Source organism: Gymnodraco acuticeps, unplaced genomic scaffold (genome assembly GCF_902827175.1).
Source record: "Gymnodraco acuticeps unplaced genomic scaffold, fGymAcu1.1, whole genome shotgun sequence".
Lineage (NCBI taxonomy): Eukaryota > Metazoa > Chordata > Actinopteri > Perciformes > Bathydraconidae > Gymnodraco > Gymnodraco acuticeps.
The window spans coordinates 17,716-41,372 of NW_022992265.1; the positions used below are offsets into that span (position 1 = coordinate 17,716).

Sequence of the window (23,657 nt, forward strand, 5' to 3'; positions counted from 1 at the left end):
ATCTTCAGTTAAGAGGTTTGGTGATGAATAATTTATTTGATCTGTGATGTGATATGTTTGTAAAGACTTTGGAAAGCACTGAGACACTTGAACTTGAAGAACTACGGTATGGTCAGATTGAATGTGTTGTTGGGAAATGGCTCCATCTGTTGGTACATAACAGCACCAACATCAATGTCTCTGGTTTATTGAGTATTTAATGCCAAATAATCAAGTTTCCATCGCTCTGTGGGATAAATTGTCTATCAGAGTTGATATATGCAATTTTATATAGGCTAAGTAGCTCTACTATGGTATAATTGCAAGTTAAAATGTAAAAATGTAAGATATAATTTAGGTCTCCTGTTTCGAAAATAATTTTTAAAAAAAAAATAATATTAGGCCAACTCCTAATTAGTTTTGCAGACACGCTATTTAAATGTAGTGTCATTATATTTGCGTCCAACAAAGTCAAGTCATGCTGCAACCTGCTCAAAATATTTAAACTATAGTAATAACTGAAGCTGAATTTCAGGCTCTGAGAATTAAATGTTGATATAGGCTACTGTTTTATTTTGTATTGAAACATAAATAAAGCGATAGGATTTTTAAAGTTTGAGCATGGATGTATTTAGTCAGTAGCTTGATTTCACCGTTCTCTGTTAGATTCACATTTTCCCAGATAGAATTTTTACAACATTTACAGCATTGCCATTATAATCCTCGTGTCTTTTATATTGAAATAAAAAAAATAAAAAAATTCCGGTCCACTTAGGCTAACTGCTTTTCTTCATTCTTCAATACAAAACGGAACATTTAATGAACCGTTTTTTAAAAATTGATATATAATGACAAGATTCGATTAAAGCTTATTTTTCTGGGAAAATGTACCGAAGTCTTGGTGAAACTGAAACCTAATAGATTTGCTGTCATGGGGATATCGGTGAGGCGGCATACCCCATTGAAATGTGACCTTTTCACCGCCAGGAAGTGACTAACTTACTTTCACGTGATTGTTTATTGCAGCGTTCATAGTACACACTCTCTTTGACTGAGCCGAGGGGCCCTGACAGCATGATTCAGTATAGACGGAGCAATACTGAATCATGGAGAGCAACACTCAGAGCTCCCCTCTGTCTTCATGGAGGGACTGCTTTGTATTAAAACGGATCCGCATGTTGGCCCCTGTTGGTTTCAAGACAGAAATAAAAGAGTTGTGCACGCTGGCCGGACCAGTGGTGAGTAGCCTGTATATATGTAGGCCTACCTACAGTCAATGTCCATGATGATCTATTCTAAATAATGTACTAAATAAAACAATCAAAAGTAACATTAGTTTAATTGGACTATTATTAATTAAATGTGTGTTGTGTAGACAGGCCATGTTAACATTGAACAAATAGGCTCATATCTTATTAGGCTATTATGTGTGGTCAGGGGCGGACTGGCCATTCGGAATACCGGGAGTTTCCCCGGTGGGCCGGTAGCCGTATACCGAAGTGGGCCAGTCGGACAATTCACTAGCACACTTTGAGCCGGTGTTATGCCGTAGGTTGAAGCCTTGCCGTGGATTGAAGCCCTGTTCGCGGGGACGCGCAAAGGTGACGTCATCGCCTGTATTGAGCGTTCGCCGTTTTCTACGCTTTTTTCTCTCTTTTGAATGATATATCAGATTAAACAGCAAACGGCTGAATAAATAATGTGCTGTGGTGACCACCTTTAATACACTGGGTGGGTTACATAATCCACACATGGAACTAGAGTTGGGGGTATTGTTTCCACACGGACATATATGTGGTTACCTTTATATGTTGTGTGCACTCCTGGCTCTTTCTCTTGTTGTCCCGGGCTGCGACCCGACAACACCTGCATTTCTGCTGCTCATTTAAAGACAGTTTTGCACCTTCGATGCACCGCCTCCGACTCCCTTTCTCTCGGCACTACACTGGTGACCCCGACAGCGTCTTGAGAAGTTTCCGAGACGGACCCGAACACGGCAAAGGAAACTCAGGTTTCTTTCTCGAAATGCCGGGGATTGATTGGAGACGTCCGTGGCTGCCACCGGCGCGCGGACTGAGGCTCGGTGCGCGCCCCGCGGAATGGCTGGGGACGTTGCTCGCCATTCCCGCATCGGCCCTTCCGGCTACAGGGAGACCATGCACGACCTGCTGGGTCGACCAGCAACCCGATTGCTGCCTCGTGGGCTTGTTACTTCGGGGCATGCGGCTGCACGTCCCAGCTGCGCTGGTTGACGGCAGCTAGTGGCTAACCACGTGGGGCTAACCACGTGGGGCTAACCACGTGGGGCTAACCACGTGGGGCTAACCACGTGGGGCTAACGACGGCTAGTGCTAACGGCTATCAGCCCTTTTGATTATTATTTTTTTTTTCTGGTGCCGGAGAGGAGGTTCGACCAGCCGGTTGACCTCATGTGGACACTCTCACCTTTTTCACCACCTCCACGGCGGTTCCAGACGCCACTCACGTTTTCATCGACGCCTGGGTGGTGCACTCCTGGACCCCGTCTCGCCTCGACGGTTTTGGACGTCGCCCATGCTGCCATCGGCCTGTGGGTGGCGCGCTCCGGAGCCTGTCTGGCCTCTCCTGCCTTCCGGGGATATCCAGACGCCACTCACGTTCATCGGCGCCTGGGTGGCGCACTTCTGGACCCCCTCTCGCCTCGACAGTTCCGGACGTCGCCCATGCTCCATCGGCCCATGGGTGGCGCGCTCCGGGACCCTGTCTGGCCTCTCCTGCTTCCCGGGGATGACTCAGCGCCTGCTGAGGACTTCATGCCCGCCGCCGCGGCACGTCTGCCTGCGGCCGGGTTGCTCTCCTGCTTCCCTGGGATACCTCGACACCTGCCGAGGACTTCGTGCCCGCCGCCGTTGTGCGTCTGCCTGCGGCCGGGTTGCGCTCCTTCCTCCCGGGGGGACTGCTCCTCTCTTCCGGGGATACCTCGACGCTTGCCGAGGACTTCGTGCCCGCCGCCGTTGTGTGTCTGCCTGCGGCCGGGTTGCGCTCTTTCCTGCTGGGTTCTCCGTGACACCTACTGCGGCCCCCTTACGACGGCCCGCCCCCGGTGTGGGTGCCCTCGCCCTCGTTAGGGCCCCTGCCCTCTCCTGCGGCCCCCTTTCGTGGCCCGTTCCATGGCCCGGTCCTCACCTACGGCCCCACCCTCCTCGGCCCTTGTGGTGCTTCCTCCACGGACGTGGGGATATTATTTTTTTTGCCATGTTTGAATTCTGGGGGGGGGCTTGTGTGGTGACCACCTATTTAACCACTGGGACATAATTCAAACTTGGAACTACAGTTGCGGTTATTGTTCCCACACGGACATGTTATGGGTTACCTATAAATAGTGTGTGCCCTCTTGGCTCTCTCTCTTGTCGACCCGGGCTGCGACCCGACAACATGTCCTTTACAGCTTGTGAATAAATTACTATTCTTGCACCTTCCTTGCACCGCCTCTGACTCCATATCTCTCGGCACTACAGTGCATACAATTGCGAGGAGGCTCGTTTTAAGGACACGTTTTTCAGATCTGTCACAATCTTCGTATTGGAATAAACTTCCGTTTTTGAGTGTATAGTCCCACTCTGTTATATTCCTCCTTCCTACAGAACAGACAATGACAGGATAATATGTGATTTGTCAGTATCGTCCTATTTCTTAAAACCTTCTCTGTTGTTTAAGTGTTGTTATGGAAATCTTAGACCTAGTCAATACTGTGGAGATACACAAGTCAGAATGATCAAACAATAACTGGTGAAACAAACAGAGTTGTCTTTCTGGTTATTTAATTGAAGCTTCAAAGACACAGGTCTCACAGAAAACAGGGTATTCTGAGAGAGTGCGCGTCGATTGAAAGATGCATACAGGTTATATAGGATCTTGCCAGTTCAACAACATTCCGTCACTTATTAGGAGGGGCCCTGGCAGGAGAGATAAGCTTTCCAAAGGAACCAAAACTGTCAATCACTAATAGGTTAAACCAGGAACCTGTTCAGCAAGAGGGAAGTGAGGAAACTTGTCAGCAGCAGATGGAGGGGCTAAGAAATGGGGAACTTGATTATAAGATTACCGCAGATGGTGTGACATCCACACGGGGCCATGAACATAATGTGTCGCATGTGATTCGTTTTGGAAATGTTTCTCATTAGAATTACTGCCCCTGGGTTCGCGAGATCTGTTGTTTTCCTGGGGCCTTCACCGTGGGAAACCCTACAGATGCCCTTTGCCAGTATTCTTCTTCTAACTCTTCTAGTCTCCCGACTATAACGAAATTTAAGCAGAAGTGCTTAATCATGTTGCTTCTACTTCTGTCTGGTATTCAGCCTAATCCTGGTCCTTTAATGGCATGTAATACCCCAACGGACTTTAAGAACTTGTCTGGGTTACACATCATCCATGTAAATGCTCGCAGCCTGCTTCCCAAAATGGAATGTTGCAAATTTGGTCAGAGTCAACTGGAGCTGATCTAATTATTGTTTCTGAGACTTGGCTTTCAAAGAAAATATTGGATAAAGATGTCGGAATTGACGGCTTCAATATTTATCGTTCGGACCGCCCCAGGAAAGGTGGTGGCGTGGCGATTTACGTAAAACATAATCTTGCTGCACAGGTCATCTTCTCCAAATCTGCTGTTAAGCAGTTTGAAATCTTAGCACTAAAGATTGATTTATCTGGTGGTCAGTTTTTAACTGTTGTTGGTTGCTATAGGCCCCCTTCTGCTACAAACGACACATTATCCTCGCTAATGCAGCTTTTATCTCAACTACAGTTTAAGGAAATCATCCTGGTAGGTGATTTTAACTGGGACTGGCTTTCACCAGTGTCTGATGATTTTAAAATTCATTGTATGTCGCTAAATTGTACACAATTAATTGAAAGTCCTACTCGTCTTAACACCAGGTGTCTAAATAAATCATCTCTTATCGATCTTTTAATTACTAATCAACCCCATAAATATACTGCAACCGGGGTCTTTGCTAATGACCTAAGTGATCATTGTCTAGTTGGTGCTATTAGGGATACCAAAATCCCCCGTACCAAACCCTGTGTTGTTCTGAAAAGAAATGTTAAGCACTTTATAGAGCAAGCCTTTCTTCATGACTTAGTTCATTTTAAATGGTATCGTATTTTATTGATTGGTGATGTTGACCATACTTGGAAGTATTTTTATGACAGTTTTAGTTATTTTTTAGATAAACATGCTCCGTTTCGCCGGTTCAGGGTGAAGGGCCGTGATAACCCCTGGTTCACTTCTGATCTGGCAGCCCTCTTACGCAAGAGGAATCTCCTTCGGGCTGCTACGAGGAAGACAGGTTCTGAGACTGACTGGCTTCTTTTTCGTCAACTGCGTAATCGCTGTACTGCTTCCATTAAAAAAGCCAAAAGCGATTTTTACTTATCCCAGACCACAGACAGTTTAAACGATCCTAGGAGATTTTGGCATACCATAAAATCCCTCTCTGCCAGCTCTCGCTCCTTAGAGCTGCCTCCTAACATTGTTGTTGACTCCACCCCTGTGTCAAATAAGACAGAGATGCTTAATTGTTTTAATAAACATTTTATTGCCTCCAGTTCCTTGTTTGACACATTATCTTTTGGTAAATCATCTCCCTCCATCACCACCAGTCATGCCACTAGTAGCCACACTTTCTCCTTCAACCCCTTCAATGTTGGGGAGGTTTGTAAGGCTCTAAAGGGCCTAGATCCCAAAAAATCAGCAGGTCCGGACGATCTCCCCCCTTATTTCTTACGGCTAGCTGCAGATATTATAGCCAAACCACTTTGTCATGTTTTTAATCTTTCTATAACAAGCAATGTCATTCCAGATGTTTGGAAAACTGCAAATGTTCTCCCCTTATTGAAAGGTGGTGATCCCATGGTGATGAATAATTACAGACCAATTTCCAAGCTCTCTATTTTAGCTAAAGTACTTGAAAGGCTGGTGAATGATCAAATCAAAGAATATTTAAGCTTGAACAACATTCTATCTCCTCACCAGTCAGGCTTTAGGAAGCAGCACAGTACAGTAACGGTTGCTTTGAAAGTAGTGAATGACATTGTTGAAGGCTTGGACGCAAAGAGCTACTGTGCTGCCCTTTTTATAGACTTATCCAAGGCATTTGATACTGTGGACCATGGCATTCTATGCCAGAAGTTATCCCATATAGGCCTGTCTGACCAAGCTGTTGGTTGATTTGCAAACTATTTTTCAAATCGCAAGCAATGTGTAAAAATCAGCGGTCTCTCCTCAAGCTTTCTTAATGTGCCCAGAGGCGTTCCTCAAGGTTCAGTCTTGGGACCGACCCCTTTTTACTATTTATATAAATGATGTGGGTCAAAGTATGGATGCCTCTGTACATCTATATGTAGATGATACTGTTGTGTACTGTTGTGCTAGCACTGTTGCCCTTGCATTTCAACGTCTGCAGTCTGCTTTTGACACTTTTCAGTCACATCTGTTCCACCTTAGGTTGGTGTTACATTCAGATAAGACAAAAGTCATGTTGTTTTCCAATAAGAAAAAGTTACCAACTGTTCTTCCCTGCATCATGTCTGCACAGCATAACCCCATTGAATCTGTTAACACCTACAGATACTTAGGCATCACTGTTGTGGAATATTTTCCAAGGCCCATAACTTTGACCCAGTGTATCAGTTCAAACTGTCCTGACTGAGCACAGGCACCTGTAACCTTGGCTGCTGTGCTCTCAGTGTTTTGTCTCCCTGTTCCTGCCTGTTGGCGTCAGCTGATAGAGGTGTTATCATTCTATCTTGTTATGCAGCATGTTGATGATGCTCTCTGAACTAGCTAAATACATGGGTCTGGGGTAGAGTTCTTCAGAATTGACGTGGCAACTCTACCGTGAAGTCAGAACCTCTGACTCTTGGACTTGTGATGTGAATCCTCCGGCCGTTAACTCCAAATAAACCACCAGTGTTTGACATCAAAGTTACTGCTCTTCCCGTGTCTCCTTCCTGAGTCGGTGACTCCCACTGCATTGCTACACAGAAGTTTCCTCTACAATCACTATAGATGAAAATCTCTGCTTCAAACCACACATTGACAATCTTTTAAGGAAATTGAAATTAAAGCTGGGATTCTTTTTTAGAAATAAGGCCTGCTTCTCCACAAGTGCGAGAAAACGGCTTGTAGCTGCCACATTTTTGCCGCTCTTGGACTCCGGGGATGTTGTGTACATGAACGCCTCAGCTCACTCCCTTCATCTGCTGGACGCTGTTTACCATGGGGCTCTGAGGTTCATAACCAACTGTAAACCCCTCACACACCATTGCACGCTGTACGCTTTAGTCAACTGGACATCATTATCAATGCGCAGATCACTGCACTGGTACAAACTGATCTATACCGCTATGCTTGGACTGCTACCCCTCTACATATCTACTTACATATCACACAAACAGTACAGCTATAGACTAAGATCTCAACATTACATCACTCTGTCCGTCCTCTCAGTACGCACGGTGCTTGGAAAAAAAGCCATATCATACTCTGCCCCCTCGACCTGGAACACACTTCAGCAGGAACTTAAGCTGACCACTTTGATACCCATCACGGATTTTAAACTCATTTTAAAAAAGCTGGAGAAATCATCTGTGGGTGTTTGCACCTGCTATATCTGACTGTATATGGATTTTAATGACTACTTTTTTACGATGTTGTATTTTAGTGTTGCCTCTGTGTTTAGTGTCCTGTCTGTCTGTAACTTTGTGTGGTAGTGTTACCACTGACAGGTCTCTCTTGAAAATGAGACCTTGTGTCTCAATGAGATCTACACCTGTATAAATAAAGGCTAAATAAAAATAAAAAAGACAGGGAAACTAACAGGAACTTGCCCATTGCCCTGCGCTTGGTACCCAGCCCCCTCATGAGGTTCAGACCTTAGGTGACCTTAAAATGTCACTCTCAAGGCAGGCAAAGGACATGAACTAGAACACATCACCCAGACCTTACTCCGACGTTTTAAAAGGTCATGAGTGTCAATACATCATTACAGAAACTGTTGCAAATGCTGACAGAGGTTATAAGCTAAAATACATTATTCTAGGAACTGCTGCAATTGATGTGTCCATGTAAGGTAAAATATAAAGTCTGCACTATAAGAAATATAAAGTCTGCACTATAAGAAAACTTTAAACTACATATATGTAAATGTTGCCATTACAGTGTCTGATAACCACGAATAGTAAGCAATGATATAACAGTAATGATATCATATATATGATCATGTCAGACACTGTGTTATTTTCAATCAAGCCTAAAAGATAATGTGTTCAAACTGGCTTAACTCACTTGAATTGCTCCTTTGAATATCATTTTTATATATTGCTACTCAACACATGTTTGTATTGTAATGCCACTCATATTTTTTTTAAATTGTATTTTAAGGTGACATTGAATGCTTTGAAAGCTGCCGTAAAATAAAGTGTATTATTGATCTTATATCTGTGCCTCTATTACATTACATTTCATTTTCTATCACACTATTAATGTTCCTTATTTTAGACTAGGTTAATCCTTGTAGCAATAGGGAAGATCTGCACTGTTCTCTACATAACATGTTCAGAGCAGGTATTTCTCCTGCCGGATTTGGAACCCCCACTATATCTTTCTCCAGGATAGTCACAACTTCACCAAAATCACACTGGTGCTTGCTGTTCCCCTGTAGTTTGTGCTCACAAAAGCATTTTACTCTGGGCCCTGCAGGTGAAAAACTAAAGAGGGGCTTCAAAATCCGGCAGATCAGGTGTTGGTGCTGCCGGCAGCACGACTGACAGTTAAGAAGTAGACAGAAGAACAAATACTTTATTAATGCCAAAAAGGGAAATTCAATCTGTCAATATATTACAAATGCACACATACAAACTGAAAGTAGTTCCAAGTTGTGTAATTAAGTGCAAGTCTATTGTAACATTGACTAAAAGACCTGTCCAGGGTTTCACTGATATTCATTTGATCAGCACTGCTGGAAAATGTCACACGATCATTTATGTCCTCTGCTCTGGTGTTTTGAGTGGTGTTGCCCTACACACCCACTATACGAAATGGAAATATGATGTCTTCAACAGCAAGTCTGACATTGTTTGAGGATACCAGCAAACACCACATATAACACTGCTCACACGTACCACAACACAGGGAATACGATTTAAAAAGAGTTAGCTTCTTTACAGTAGCTAACTCTGAGGATGCCCTATAGTCACAGTCCACCTGTTGAAGACCCATGGACTAAATAATAGGCTCGATGGTAAATGTAGTAAAACATTTATTTAAAAAGGCCCAAAATAGTTTGCAGGCAAAAAGGTAATTTAACTTACTCAAAGTTAAAGGTAGCTGAAACACTCCCCAACAGTGTAAACTACTACACTGAGTATGTGTTTGTTGTCTTAGTTACTTTTGATTCATTTTTATTTTTCTCAACAGTTCTTGTCCCATCTTATGGCTTATACATTGGGTTTTGTAAGTGCTATTTTCTGTGGCCATCTGGGTACGGTGGAGCTGGCAGGGGTGTCTTTGGCTACATCAGTAAGTACAGTACAGTAATGTTCTTCCAGTGAAAGGTGAACCAATAAATAAAACTGAAATCATCCACTAATGTTTTGGTTAAATCCTCAGGTTATTAATGTTATAGGTATATCTGTTGGAAGCGGTTTGGCTTCAGCATGTGATACTTTGATTTCTCAGGTATGAGCTTTAGCCTGACATATAATATTTTTCATCAGGTGTGATAAGTATCGACTGAAAAATTAAAATACTTTCTGTTTTTAGACTTATGGGAGCCAAAACTTTCTGAAGATTGGGGTCATTCTTCAGAGGGCAATCCTCATTTTGTTACTGGCTTGTTTCCCATGTTGGGCAATTCTCATCAACACAGAGGCCCTTCTTTTGGCTGTCAAACAAGAGCCAGAGGTAGCCAGGTAAGCTATGAACTGCTTTAGTTTGTTGTTTTATTCTTCTTGTTCTTTATTTATTGTAAGAAAAGAGTATACAGTGGAGGAAATACGTTTTTGATGCCCTGCAGATTTAGTTAGTTTGCCCACTTACAAAGACATTAACAGTCTATAATGTTATAGTTTTCTTTTACTAATGAGAGAGAAAATATAAAAAAGAAAATCCAGAAATTGACATTATATAAAAGATACAAATTGATTTGCATTTAACTGTGAGAAATAAGTATTTGATCCCCATGCAAAAACATGTCTTAGTACTTGGTGTACAGAAACCCTTGTTGGGCAGAGGTCTTGTAGTTAGTCTCCAGGTTTGTGCACATCTCAGGAAGGATTTTGGTCCACTCCTCTCTGAAGATCCTCTCAAAGCTTCAGCTCCCTCCACAGATTTTCTATGGGATTAAGGTCCGGAGACTGGCTAGGCCCCTCCATCACCTAAATGTGCTTCTTCTTTAGCTACTCCTGTGTTGCCTTGGCCGTATGTTCAGGTTTATTGTCCTGCTGGAAGACCCATCCATGACCCATTTTCAGTGTCCTGGCTGACGGAAGGAGGCTATCAGCCAATATTTTCCCGGTACACGTACATCCTCTCCTCGATGCAGTGAAGTCGTCCTGTCCCCTTAGCAGAGAAACCTCTCCAAAGCATAATGTTTCCACCTCCATGCTTGACAGTGGGGGTGGTGTTCTGGAGGTTATAGTCAGCATCTCTCTTCCGGCTTGTAGGCGCTGCATTATGGTGTAGTGTGTTACCAATAATTTTCTTGGTGACTGTGGTCCCAGCTGCCTTGAGATCATTAACATGTTCCTCCCGTGTAGTTCTTGGCTGATCCCTCACCTTTCTCATGATCATTGATACCCCATGGGGCGATATATTGTGTCGCCCGACTGAGGGCGATTGATGCTCATTTTGTCTTTCTTCCATTTCCGAATAATCGCACCAACAGTTGTCTCCTTCTCACCAAGCTGCTTTCTGAAGGTCTTGTAGCCCATTCCAGCCTTGTGCAGTCATCAGAGGGTGCGCAGCTCAGGGTCAATCTTGTCCCTGAGGTCTTTAGACAGCTCTTTAGTCTTGCCCATGGTGGAGAGGTTGGAATCTGATTGATTGATTCTGTGGACAGGTGTCTTTTATACAGGTAACAATTTGATATTAACAGTACATTTTAAAAAGAAACAGGACTTATGTAACCGGTCTGTGGGATTCATAATTCTTGTTTGTTGCAAGGGGATCAAATACTTACTTCCCACAGTTAAATACAAATACATCTTTTATATAATGTCAATTTCTGGATTTTCTTTTTGATATTCTCTCTCTCATTAGTCAAATAAACCTACCATTACAATTATAGACTTTTCATTTCTTTGTAAGTGGGTAAACTTACAAAATCAGCAAGCGATGAAATACTTATTTTCTCCACTGTATATTTCAAAGTATATTTAATGTTGATATTGAAGTAAGATTTTTTTCTAGGGTGTCCCAGTTGTATGTGAAGATCTTTTTGCCAGCTCTTCCTGTGAGTATTTCTAACCTCTTAGTATAAACCTATCCTGTCTGCATTCAAAAATAAAAATGTTCTATTTATTTATATATATATATATATTAGGGTGGTCCTTAAAATTGAAAGTCTAAGATCCAACCCCCAGAATTAATTCTATTAGTCGAGAAAACTCTCCTGGTGAATTATTTCCTCAATCTGACAACATTTACCCCTCCCTCATCGACCTTGAAGTTTCACCCTGAGGATCCCAGAGAGACGTTTTTTATCTGGGAATAAATATAGTTTATAAGGATTAAAATGAAAATAAAAAATGAAAATGAATAAAATCAATCCTCGAAAACAAGTGCCATTTATTCCCAAAATGTTAGCTTTTAACACACAACAACATCCAGTGTTTTATTGAGATTCAGATACCGTTGAATGCCATCTTTGCAATGAATACAAATAGGAACTTAGTGTGGCATTAAAAGTGCGACAGTGTAAACCATTTTTTCACAAGTGCAGACAAGACAAAACAGTGAATAATGAATAACAACAACATAAGACAAATCAGTGCAATGAGTGGACAAATCAGAGCAATGGAGTTGTATAAATGGTTACCTCATTACACAATTAAATGTATTAAACTATAACAAAAATCTTAAGCAAAATGTCTTTCTACCTCAAATACATTGTCCGACTTAGTGCTCCTGCTCCTGCTCCTGCTGGGCTGCCACACAGCTACTAAACTTCAAGGTTGATGAGGGAGGGGTAAATGCTGTTGGAATTTGAATACAATTCACCAGGAGAGTTTTCTTGACTATGATAACAAATTCCGGTGGTTGGAGCTTAAAATAAATGAATTCGAAAATGTACCTCTCACGAAGGACCACCCTAATATATATACACTGAACAAAAATATAAATGCAACACTTTTGTTTTTGCTCCCATTTTTCATGAGATGAACTCAAAGATCTAAAACATTTTCTATATACACAAAATAACCATTTCTCTCAAATATTGTTCAGCAATCTGAACAAATCTGTGATAGTGAGCACTTCTCCTTTGCCGAGATAATCCATCCCACCTCACAGGTGTGGCATATCAAGATGCTGATTAGACAGCATGATTATTGCACAAGTGTGCCTTAGGCTGGCCACAATAAAAGGCCACTCTGAAATGTGCAGTTTTGCTTTATTGGGGGGGTCCGAAAACCAGTCAGTATCTGGTGTGACCACCATTTGCCTCACGCAGTGCAACACATCTCCTTCGCATAGAGTTGATCAGGTTGTTGATTGTGGCCTGTGGAATGTTGGTCCACTCCTCTTCAATGGCTGTGCGAAGTTGCTGGATATTGGCAGGAACTGGAACACGCTGTCGATCCAGAGCATCCCAAACATGCTCAATGGGTGACATGTCCGGTGAGTATGCTGGCCATGCAAGAACTGGGATGTTTTCAGCCTCCAGGAATTGTGTACAGATCCTTGCAACATGGGGCCGTGCATTATCATGCAACACATCCTCACTCCCAGGTCGGCCTATGTTGACGTTATGTCAAGTTCCCTGTCGGCTTTTTCCAACGCAAGGGGGGGGGCCTTAGCGTCCATTTTCAACGCAAGGGGGGGGCCCTTAGCGTCCATTTTCAGCTTTCCGGGATGTCCATATGCTTCTATAGACGCTCATGGAAGCACGGCATTCGTTTGTGTCGGCTGCCCTTAAAGGCAATGTGAGCGTCCATTCTCATTGGATAACGGAGAATTGTACACCCGGAAGTAAGTATTCCCCTTACTGTCGATTGATTTTACAGTGATATCTGCACTACTCATCGACTAAAAAACACCAGATTATCCTTGTTAATTACACAACATTGATTGGTTTAAATTGTGTGCAATGCTTTTGTATTTTTCCCCTTCGATTCGGAGAAACAAATGTTTTTTCTGAGTAAAGGATGGCAGAAGACACTACACTACCCAGAATCCCCAGCTATCGTTTGGACTACACCATGTGCTCTGTTTGACAAACCCCGTGATAGTCCTCAAGCTCTGTGATTGGAGAGTGTGCTCCGAGGGTTACGCCGAGCCTCGAACAGCACTTGAAATGGGATGGAACCACGCAGACTGTCCAAAACTGGATTTGAACGGGTCCACCGCGTCCCCCCCTCCCCCACCCTGTCCCCAGAACTACAAATGCTGGCTATTCTGTTTCGCAACATGTTCTGTATCTATGGCACGTCTCTACTGGGAGTTGTAGTTTTAAAAGACGTTTTCGTATTTCCCATAATAAGAAGTTGCCAGTATTAAACTGTGTACATCCCTGGAGGTTTAGGGGATAGGAAACACTCACATTTAAAACATATAATTAATAAATGGGTGAAAATTGCTTGTGCCCATAATGGGCAGCATTAATATATATATACACACATGCCAGCTAAGGTCAGAAGAGCTTTATTTAACAGCTGGTCTTATGTTTGTGACCCCTGTTGTTAATTGATAACATTACATTACATTACATTAATTGATAAGCCTGAAACATGCACTTGTTAAGGTTCAGAGGCACATTTTGCAAATATGGCAGTATAGCCATCGATCAGCTTAAGATAAGATATACTTTATTGATCTCAAGTTGGAACATTTGCGTTACATCAGCATGTGTAACAGTTAAATATGCAGTGGTGTTTATTTATAAATAATTTAGTATAATCACACAAATTCTGTGTTTTATATTCAACAATTCTGTGTTCTTTATTTATTGATTGTTCAATACCTGACAAGGTCGGAGATGAAATATCTACATACATCTTATAAGAGTATAATACATTATGTATAATATCAGTTAAAATAAGTGCTTCAACATAGTTAACATTGCTGGAGGTACGCACAAATATTGATAGATGTCTTGTAATGCACTATTGAGGAACCTGCGACCCAAGTTTTTCATTCAATGCATAACTACACCATAGTTGTGTAGGCCTATATGATATGTCAATAAACCTTAGAAAATCTTGAAATCTTGAAAGGGATGTGCAAAATAGTCATTATATACAGTCTTTAATGGACTATTAGTAGAGAATAACGAGTAATTAATATACTTTATAGGGATCCTATTAATATCTAATGATACAAATAATGAAATTCAATAACATGCTTTAACCACTAGGTGTCCCTTTATATCAGCTGTGCACCTTTATGGTGTAAATACAGCCTATCTACCAATTGGATCAAATATAAAAGTCAGCCGAATTAGTGTTGATACTGCAAGGAGACGTATTGTGTGAAAAGAAATGTAAGATGTTGTTTAATGGTTGATATATTTATGATCCACGTCACGTTTTCAGTTCCTCATGTTTGTCTAGAAGTCTTCTCATCAGGGCTCTATAAATACAGAACTACGGCAGATATGTAATATGTAATGCAGCCGAACCGTGTATTACAATGCCGTTATGTGATGACTTCCAAAGAGAAAAGCAAGCACACTCGGAATAAAGTATTATTGTATTTTTTTTCAATGTTTTCGGTCTGTTTCCGTTATTTGTTCATGACGATGTGCTGTGAGATGTGAGACTGGAATTGCACAGGGGAAAATAACGTAGGCTATCTTTAGATGCGGATTTTGTTAAACTAATATGTTTTCGCTGTGGACCAACACTATACATTGACGGGGAAGGGGGTAGCAATAAATATAACACCATTAAACAGTTAAACAACATAACAGAAATAATATCGATAGCAGCGTCCCTAGCAACCACCTTGGTAACAATGAAAACGTTATGGACGCAATTTCCTGAAGTAATCTTCGTAATAACTAGCAAACTAAAGATCATGTACATCCACTGCACACATAATCTGAAATAACAACTCATATTTCTCGCATCAAATGACATCAAAACGCATTTTAATGGCCAAACTAACTTTAAAATAGGCATTTTCCATCGAGAATAAAACGAAGTTCGGCCATGTTTTTTTTTTTCTTCAGGGAGAAATTTGAAGATCACGTGACGTCAAACAGAGCACATGGTGTAGTCCAAACGATAGCTGGGGATTCTGGGTAGTGTAGTGTCTTCTGCCATCCTTTACTCCGAAAACATATTTGTTTCTCCGAATCGAAGGGGAAAAATACAAAAGCATTGCACACAATTTAAACCAATCAATGTTGTGTAATTAACAAGGATAATCTGGTGTTTTTTAGTCGATGAGTAGTGCAGATATCACTGTAAAATCAATCGACAGTAAGGGGAATACTTACTTCCGGGTGTACAATTCTCCGTTATCCAATGAGAATGGACGCTCACATTGCCTTTAAGGGCAGCCGACACAAACGAATGCCGTGCTTCCATGAGCGTCTATAGAAGCATATGGACATCCCGGAAAGCTGAAAATGGACGCTAAGGGCCCCCCCCTTGCGTTGAAAATGGACGCTAAGGCCCCCCCCCTTGCGTTGGAAAAAGCCGACAGGGAACTTGACATAACGTCAACATAGGCCGACCTGGGAGTGAGGATGTGTTGTATCATGCTGCAACATGAGGTGATTATTGTGGATGAATGGCACAACAATGGGCCTCAGGATCTCGTCACGGTATCTCTGTGCATTCACAATGCCATCAATAAAATGCACCTGTGTTTGTCGTCCATAACATACGCCTGCCCATACCATAACCCCACCACCACCATGGGCCACTCGATTGACATCAGAAAACCGCTCACCCACACGACGCCACACACGCTGTCTGCCATCTGCCCTGAACAGTGAAAACCGGGATTCATCCGTGAAGAGAACACCTCTCCAACGTGCCAGACGCCATCGAATGTGAGCATTTGCCCACTCAAGTCGGTTACGACGACTAACCGGAGTCAGGTCGAGACCCCGATGAGGACGACGAGCATGTAGATGAGCTTCCCTGAGACGGTTTCTGACAGTTTGTGCAGAAATTCTTTGGTTATGCAAACCGATTGTTGCAGCAGCTGTCCGAGTGGCTGGTCTCAGACGATCTTGGAGGTGAACATGCTGGATGTGGAGGTCCTGGGCTGGTGTGGTTACACGTGGTCTGCGGTTGTGAGGCCGGTTGGATGTACTGCCAAATTCTCTGAAACGCCTTTGGAGACGGCTTATGGTAGAGAAATGAACATTCAATTCACGGGCAACAGCTCTGGTGGACTTTCCTGCTGTCAGCATGCCAATTGCACGCTCCCTCAAAACTTGCGCCATCTGTAGCATTGTGCTGTGTGATAAAACTGAACATTTTTAGAGGGGCCTTTTATTGTGGCCAGCCTAAGGCACACCTGTGCAATAATCATGCTGTCTAATCAGCATATTGATATGCCACACCTGTGAGGTGGGATGGATTATCTCGGCAAAGGAGGAGTGCTCACTATCACAGATTTTTTTCAGATTTCTGAACAATATTTGAGAGAAATGGTTATTTTGTGTATATAGAAAATGTTTTAGATCTTTGAGTTCATCTCATGAAAAATGGGAGCAAAAACAAAAGAGTTGCATTTATATTTTTGTTCAGTGTGTGTGTGTGTGTGTGTGTGTGTGTGTGTGTGTGTGTGTGTGTGTGTGTGTGTGTGTCCAAATATATAATTGAGATATTTTCTTCTTTGTTGTAGGCTACATTCATGTATGCATTACAAACAAGTTATCTGCAAAACCAGGTAAGTTCATTAGATAACTATCTGATGAGATGAATTAAGAACAGGACAGGCTGATTACATGAAAGAGAAGTCATAAAGCCAAAATGTATCCAAAAAGGATATTAGCTGAAATGCTATTCGTCAGACTTCTATTGCAGTAATACAGAGTTGCACCAGGTTGCAAGTTGATGTGATATTAGAGGTCAGCGTCCGAATTATGATGAAAATGAGGTCAGGGCATACTAATGTGTATCAAATCTACATTTGGACCACGGTTTTGTTTTGCATTTATTGACTTTGGTAAATCAAATTCACATATTTCCTGTCCAGGTGCTGAGTTCAAAACCTGTAAATTCTGCATCTCAAGGACTCAACAACGCTATAGAATGGTCCCTTTACATTTAAAAGTTACAAATGCTCTTTATCAGGTACAAGGTATCATTTGATAATCATACTTCTGTGATGGGATGATGACTCAGTGTAGGACAACCCTTCTTCTGTAGTAATCTTTGTGTTCTCACTTTGCCAATGTCTAACAAGACTATATGTCATTTATATTATATGTGGCTCTTTTCTCAGAGCATCATATGGCCGCCGGTAATCACAGGCCTTATAGTCAACATTCTCAATGCTGTCATCCAGTATATCTTCATCTTTGTATTACATCTGGGAATAGCGTGAGTATTGCCTATTGACTTGTTTAGTAACGCCAATATTGCTTTTTTTCTCCCACAAAACCAATATTTTGTTATGAAATACTCTTTACAGTGGTTCTGCTGCTGCCAACGCCTTATCCGAATACTGCATGGCTACAACTCTGTTTGCTTATATCATTTGGAAAGGTCTTCATAAGCCCACCTGGGGAGGTGAGTAACACATAGACTGACAGGGTTTGGCAAGAGTGCGGACCCAAATGCAGAACAAACAGGGGAGGCAGATATACTGTAAGGACAGGAACAAAAAGCTACGTTTATTAAATGAAAGCTGTACTTACAAAAAAATGGCAGGAGCAGGCGAGGTGGAACAAAAATAAAAGAAACAAAGAAAGAAAGAACTAAACGGGAACACTCGGGAGACACGGGAGGACAGACCAGGGAAATCCAGAAAAGACTGTGACTACTCAAAAATAAAACAGAATATAAACCGATCAGGACATATAAGAGGCCCAGCATATCATTAGCAGATGCTAATGAATCATTCCAGGGTTGAAGAAATCTCAAAGTGGTAGGATTGTAGCTCAGAAGAAACAAAGTGTTTAGATTATACATAGTTTGGAAATAATAATGATTATTGCTGGGACGGGTGGTGCAGTGGTCTGTGCATCCGATCATCAGATCAAGGGGGGTGCTGAGGAACTCCAGTTCGAAACCCGCTCCTGCTGCCACTGCGTCAGGCCGTTGTGTCCTTGGGCAAGACACTTCACCCGGATTTGCTCCTGTGGGTAATGTCCACAGTACATGTATAATACCAATGTGTACTTGTAAAAGCACCTCGATGACTTCGAGGCGTGAAGATGGACGGTGTGGCGCAGTGCGCTGTGCAATGATCATCAGATCAAGGGGTGAAACCCATCGCTGCTGCGTCTGTAAAGCCGTTGTGTCCTTGGGCAAGACACTTCACCTGAACTTGCTCCTGTGGGTATTGTCCACAGTACATGACCATTGCATGTATGATATGTGTAATGTGTATTTGTAAAGCGCTTTGAGCATCTGGAAAAGCGCTATAATAAATGTAAGGAATTATTATTATTATTGGATTTCTTATTTGACTGTTACAATATATGGAAAGCAAACATTGAATTATGATAGAAGTCCTCCAAGACAACATAACACTTCCTACTATATTAAGAGACAGATTCAAGGCTGTATGTGCAATATGTTGGTTCAGAAGCATCTTGTGACAGTTATTGATATATTGTAAAATAAAAGAACGTCAATAAAGTGAAGGATAGTGTGGTTACATTCTTTAATTTATGAAGAAAAGTATCAATTTCCCCATATTTTGTCCTACAAAGCAATATAAAGTGCATTCAGACTTCTCTCTGTTTTATTTAATATTTCAGCCTTTCTGCATACTGCAAAGGAACCCTTTACTGTGTATTGCTGTTTTTTCCTAATTATTTATTTGCTTTTACATTTTTTATCGGAAGTTAAGATAATTTATATCATAGTTGATCAGACCGACTCAAAGATGAAATGATTGAGAGATTGAATTATTTATTGATTTGTTATTCTTCCAAACAGGCTGGACCAAAGAGTGCCTGCAGGACTGGGGCTCATACATGTACTTGGCCATCCCCAGCATGGTCATGACGTGTGTTGAGTGGTGGTCGCATGAGATTGGAAGCCTTTTGGCAGGTAATGCTACAGTCCACTTTGTGGTTTAAAGCATTTGTGTGAACTAAAGTTAGTAAGAAATCTAACGGCTGTTTGTCATTAACAGGTCTAATAAGTGAGGTGGAGCTTGGGGCTCAATCAATTGTGTACCAACTGGCAAATATTGCATATATGGTAATCTGTCCTCTAAAAATGACTAAATCTGCATAAACGGTTATGGTGTCAAATGAATGACCAATTTTTACACGCAGTGTCACAGCATTTTAACGTAGTATTTTTGTTATTAGTTCCCTTTGGGTTTCAGTATAGCTGGCAATGTAAGAGTTGGACAAGCGCTGGGAGGCGGAGACACAGAGCAGGCTAAGCTGTCTGCTAAACTGACAATATTCTGTGCAGGTCAGTATGCTCTTCAAAACTATTAATGTGGTTTATAATATCTTATACAAATATATTTTAAGTCAAGATAATTGTAGAATAATTTATATTTATAACTGTTATTTCACTAAAGAAATACTACAAGGTTGTCTTTGACCTGGAATAGCATGCCTTGAGCCAAAACGTTTTCAAATGGCTAGCTGAGCTAATTATTGTCACAAGATTCTCAGTATATTTACAGAAAATAAACATTCTTTAAAATGATGAAACCTGTTGAAAATAAGGTGTGTTACTCTTTAACACAGGGTCCATGTCTATATGTTGGTCAATTCTCCTTGGCAGCCTGAAGGGCCAGATGTCATATGTCTTTTCAGATGATGAGTGAGTAAAAAAACAAAAACCTTTGCAACCACAACCATATTCTTTACTTATGTTAACAAACACAGAGTAAACTTTTGTCTGAGGGAGATAATCGGTCTCCTAAATGACCTTTCACTATTACAGTATATCATTTATTCTCTACAAAGAAAACAGTGAACTTTGTCTACATATTCCTTTAAATATTAACTTGAAGGAAATGTTTTGCTCATTATCACTGTGACTGAATTGAAAGGTTTAAAATAGTTATTTTTACGTTATCATACTTTGCTTGAGTATTTTCATTTAATGCTATGCTTTTACTCTACTACATTTCAGTGGCAAATATTGTACTTTTTACTCTACTAGATGTATTAAAACACTGATACAACACGTGTATTTTGTATTTAACAAAAGAAATGTGTCTAAAATTGGATCCACTTTGCCAAACTACATTATTAATATGATTTGACATTTATAAGAATCATATTATTCTACATCACTGTAAAAGAGAGTATGTGTTTTTACCTTTAAAACACAAAGTACATTTTAATAATAATACTTCCATACTTAATTTCAGGATTTTTACTTGAGTATTTTAAGACGACAGTAAGTAAAGGAACTGAGAACTATTTCCACCACTCCATATTACAGAGAACATGTTTGGATATCTCTTCTTATGAAAGCCAGTTTAAAAAAATCATTATTCACCATCTTTAAGAATAAAATGTTAAATCAGGCTATTCATTATATATGTAGAAACCACTCTTTAAAAATCTTCAGAATATAAGCTTGTTGTATGTACAGCTACTGAAGTAGAGATTTATGGCTCAGATTCTAGAAAAAAAACATTTTGAGGAAACTGATGTTAAGGAAATTGTTACAGTGAGTGAAGCAAATGCAGATAACGCTGAAAAATGCCTTTATTTCAAGGATAAATAAAAAATAACTTGGACAAAACAGAACTCTCATCGGTGAACTCATTCACGAACAAAAGACGAACCAACACTGAACACAGGAAAATACAAGACTAAATACAGGGAGGGGTAATCACAAGACGAGAAACAGCCGGGCAGGGGAGGAGAAACACAAGGGCCACAGGTGAACACAATCAGACAATTAGACACACCAGGGAAACCAGAGAGAAGGATCAGACAATAAACAAGGAGGAAAACATGACAGGGAGAACCGAACAGCAAAATAAACCCAAACCAAGAACATACAAAACTAAAAACGTGACATATCAAGAGAATCCTGACAGAAATGTCATACATTTGGCAAAATACTATATTAGAATAAGGGTTCAAATTGTATCTAAAATATATTCAACTCCCGCAGTGGATTGAATCCAATCTCATGATGTCATTTTTACCTCCCACACACTGAACATTTGAGTCTCACTTCTTTCAGACAAATCCGGCAAAGGGTTACTGATGTTTTGTCTATATATGCTCCATTCATGATCCTAGATGCACTATCAGTAAGTATTACGGAAATGTCATGCAAACAATATCTTATGATAAACCTATAGATTGCCTTTGCAAAATACCAGGTGCTTTCTTTCCTGTCTCACCATCTCTTCATTCTGTGCGCATGGCTAGGCTTCCTTGGGAGGCATTTTAAGAGGAGTAGGTAAACAGAAGATTGGAGCCATTTGTAACATTTTGGGATTTTATGGTGTCGGTTTTCCCATTGGTGTGCCACTGATGTTTGCAGCCAAATTGGGAATCATTGGTAAGATGTACAGCATGTTTGTGAGCCTTCAGCTTTTTGTTTCCACAATGATGCTAACTGGTTCTTTTAAAGTTTTTAAACCGGTGTCTTTTTTTAAGTGTGAGAAATGATTATTCCCTCAGGACTATGGATAGGCCTTGTTACCGGTGTCTTTATGCAGGTCATATTCCTATCTTCTTATTTGTTAAGAATGAACTGGAATAAAACTACAACAGAGGTAAGGAATTAAGAGTCTTCACATTCAGAGTCTAATAAATCTTCGCATTGTAAAAGGTCTTTATGAATAAACATTCGTACATTGTTTTCTTGCAGGCTCAAATCAGAGCAGGAGTGGTTGGGAGCTCTAGAGACACAAGTAAGACTCCACAAAACACTGCTAGAGTCTCTGTTCTTGAAATGGCTTGAGAAAAATGTTGAAACATGCTCAAAGTGACAGGTGCAGGGGACATCTTCAATAATATACCTAGTATATATACACAGTATTTATATAGTTTAGGTCATTTATCAAAGCTTCATATATGACTTTAACTATTTAACAATTGTTAAATAGAGTCAGCCCTATATAGATAATTAATCTTCAGCAATTAGCTGTGAAATGAAGAATCCCATATATTAAACATGCTGCTGTCATCTCAATAGAAGTCACTGTAATGCAGGGGTGTCCAAACTTTTTTCACCGAGGGCCACACAAATATACGAAGGGCTGGGCCACTCACTAGACTATATTGCCTCATAAGTTCAGTTATAAGTTAGCAAAATCAATCAAATGTAGGTAAATGATGCTTGTGAGTGTTGGCAGCTCATCCCTTACAACAGAAGCCTCAGAGTGATTATAATAAGGATAAATAGGAAGGGTGTATTTCAAGCTTGTTATGTAAATAAGTCACTGGGCTTTTTTCTTATCAACTAAGATATGTTAGAAAATGTTTCAAACTTTAATTGACTGAATGTATTTGAAAAGTGGTCTTATTAACACATGAATACTACTGTGTAATATATGTTTACATTTATATTTAAGAAGTACAATATAAGACAAGCACAAGTTTCATTTGTGGGCCATATTTCATTATACTTTTTTTATTTGCTGAGGGCCGATTCAAAATGGTCCGCAGGCCGCATTTGGCCCCCGCTCCGTAGTTTGGACACCCCTGCTGTAACGTATTAAACTAAGTTAGGAATCAATAAAAACTAGTATCGTGCATCAAATGTTAACGCAAAATAGGAAGAGTTGAACGTAAAACACATATTTACAAAAATGTCAGATGAAATATTTTCTAAGTTAGAAAGTTTATATATATTTATATGTTGTATGTCCAGGTCCACAACCAGAGGATCCAGGTCACTCACAGGACAGTGCAGGAACAGACACCGTGGAGCTGGTGGACTGCGCCGCAGTGAGTCCGGGGGAGGAGGAGCTGTCTCTCAGAAGTCTGCTTCTGCGCAGAGGCCTGGTTCTGGCTGTCATGCTATTCATCCTGGCTGCTGGAATCATTATTAACCTGCTGATCAATAACTTGGTTACTTGATTGTGAGCAAAGTCTATTCTATTCATCAACTCGAAGTATTCGAGGTAACCCCTAAGGCACTGCTGCACCGTCTGATGCGGATGTTTGTACTGTATCGCACGATGCCAAAGAAGAACATGCAGAAGACAGTCACAGGTGCAGGCGGGCAGAAAGTAATGAATGCAATACATAACTCTTGAGTCATTATTTTACTAGATGACCCTTTGCATCTGCTACGGTCTCTAGTGAATCCTCTCACAAACACATTCTGTCAAAGAAATTAAG

The 23,657-nt window shown here is 40.9% G+C and overlaps 1 protein-coding gene across 1 annotated transcript; it reads left to right on the plus strand.

The window, feature by feature from the left end:
* The first annotated feature begins 1,085 nt into the window (after positions 1-1,085).
* LOC117540494 (multidrug and toxin extrusion protein 1-like) lies at positions 1,086-23,272 on the plus strand. The gene is made up of 17 exons (XM_034207210.1): positions 1,086-1,217; positions 9,437-9,538; positions 9,629-9,697; positions 9,782-9,930; positions 11,429-11,471; positions 17,042-17,086; positions 17,645-17,742; positions 17,834-17,931; positions 19,309-19,422; positions 19,508-19,575; positions 19,689-19,797; positions 20,082-20,157; positions 21,544-21,613; positions 21,735-21,874; positions 21,990-22,084; positions 22,180-22,222; positions 23,185-23,272. Exons 1-15 carry the CDS (start codon positions 1,086-1,088, stop codon positions 22,069-22,071), a joined length of 1,395 nt encoding a protein of 464 aa, XP_034063101.1. The 3' UTR covers positions 22,072-22,084; positions 22,180-22,222; positions 23,185-23,272.
* The last annotated feature ends 385 nt before the right edge of the window (positions 23,273-23,657 follow it).

Excerpts from the sequence above, each read along its gene's own strand:
- LOC117540494 (XM_034207210.1), top strand. The coding sequence starts at position 1,086 with ATGGAGAGCAACACTCAGAGCTCCCCTCTGTCTTCATGGAGGGACTGC. Across the intron at positions 19,576-19,688 it reads TGGCAAATATTGCATATATG|TTCCCTTTGGGTTTCAGTAT; the intron begins GTAATCTGTCCT and ends TTTTGTTATTAG. Across the intron at positions 21,614-21,734 it reads TGATCCTAGATGCACTATCA|GCTTCCTTGGGAGGCATTTT; the intron begins GTAAGTATTACG and ends GCGCATGGCTAG.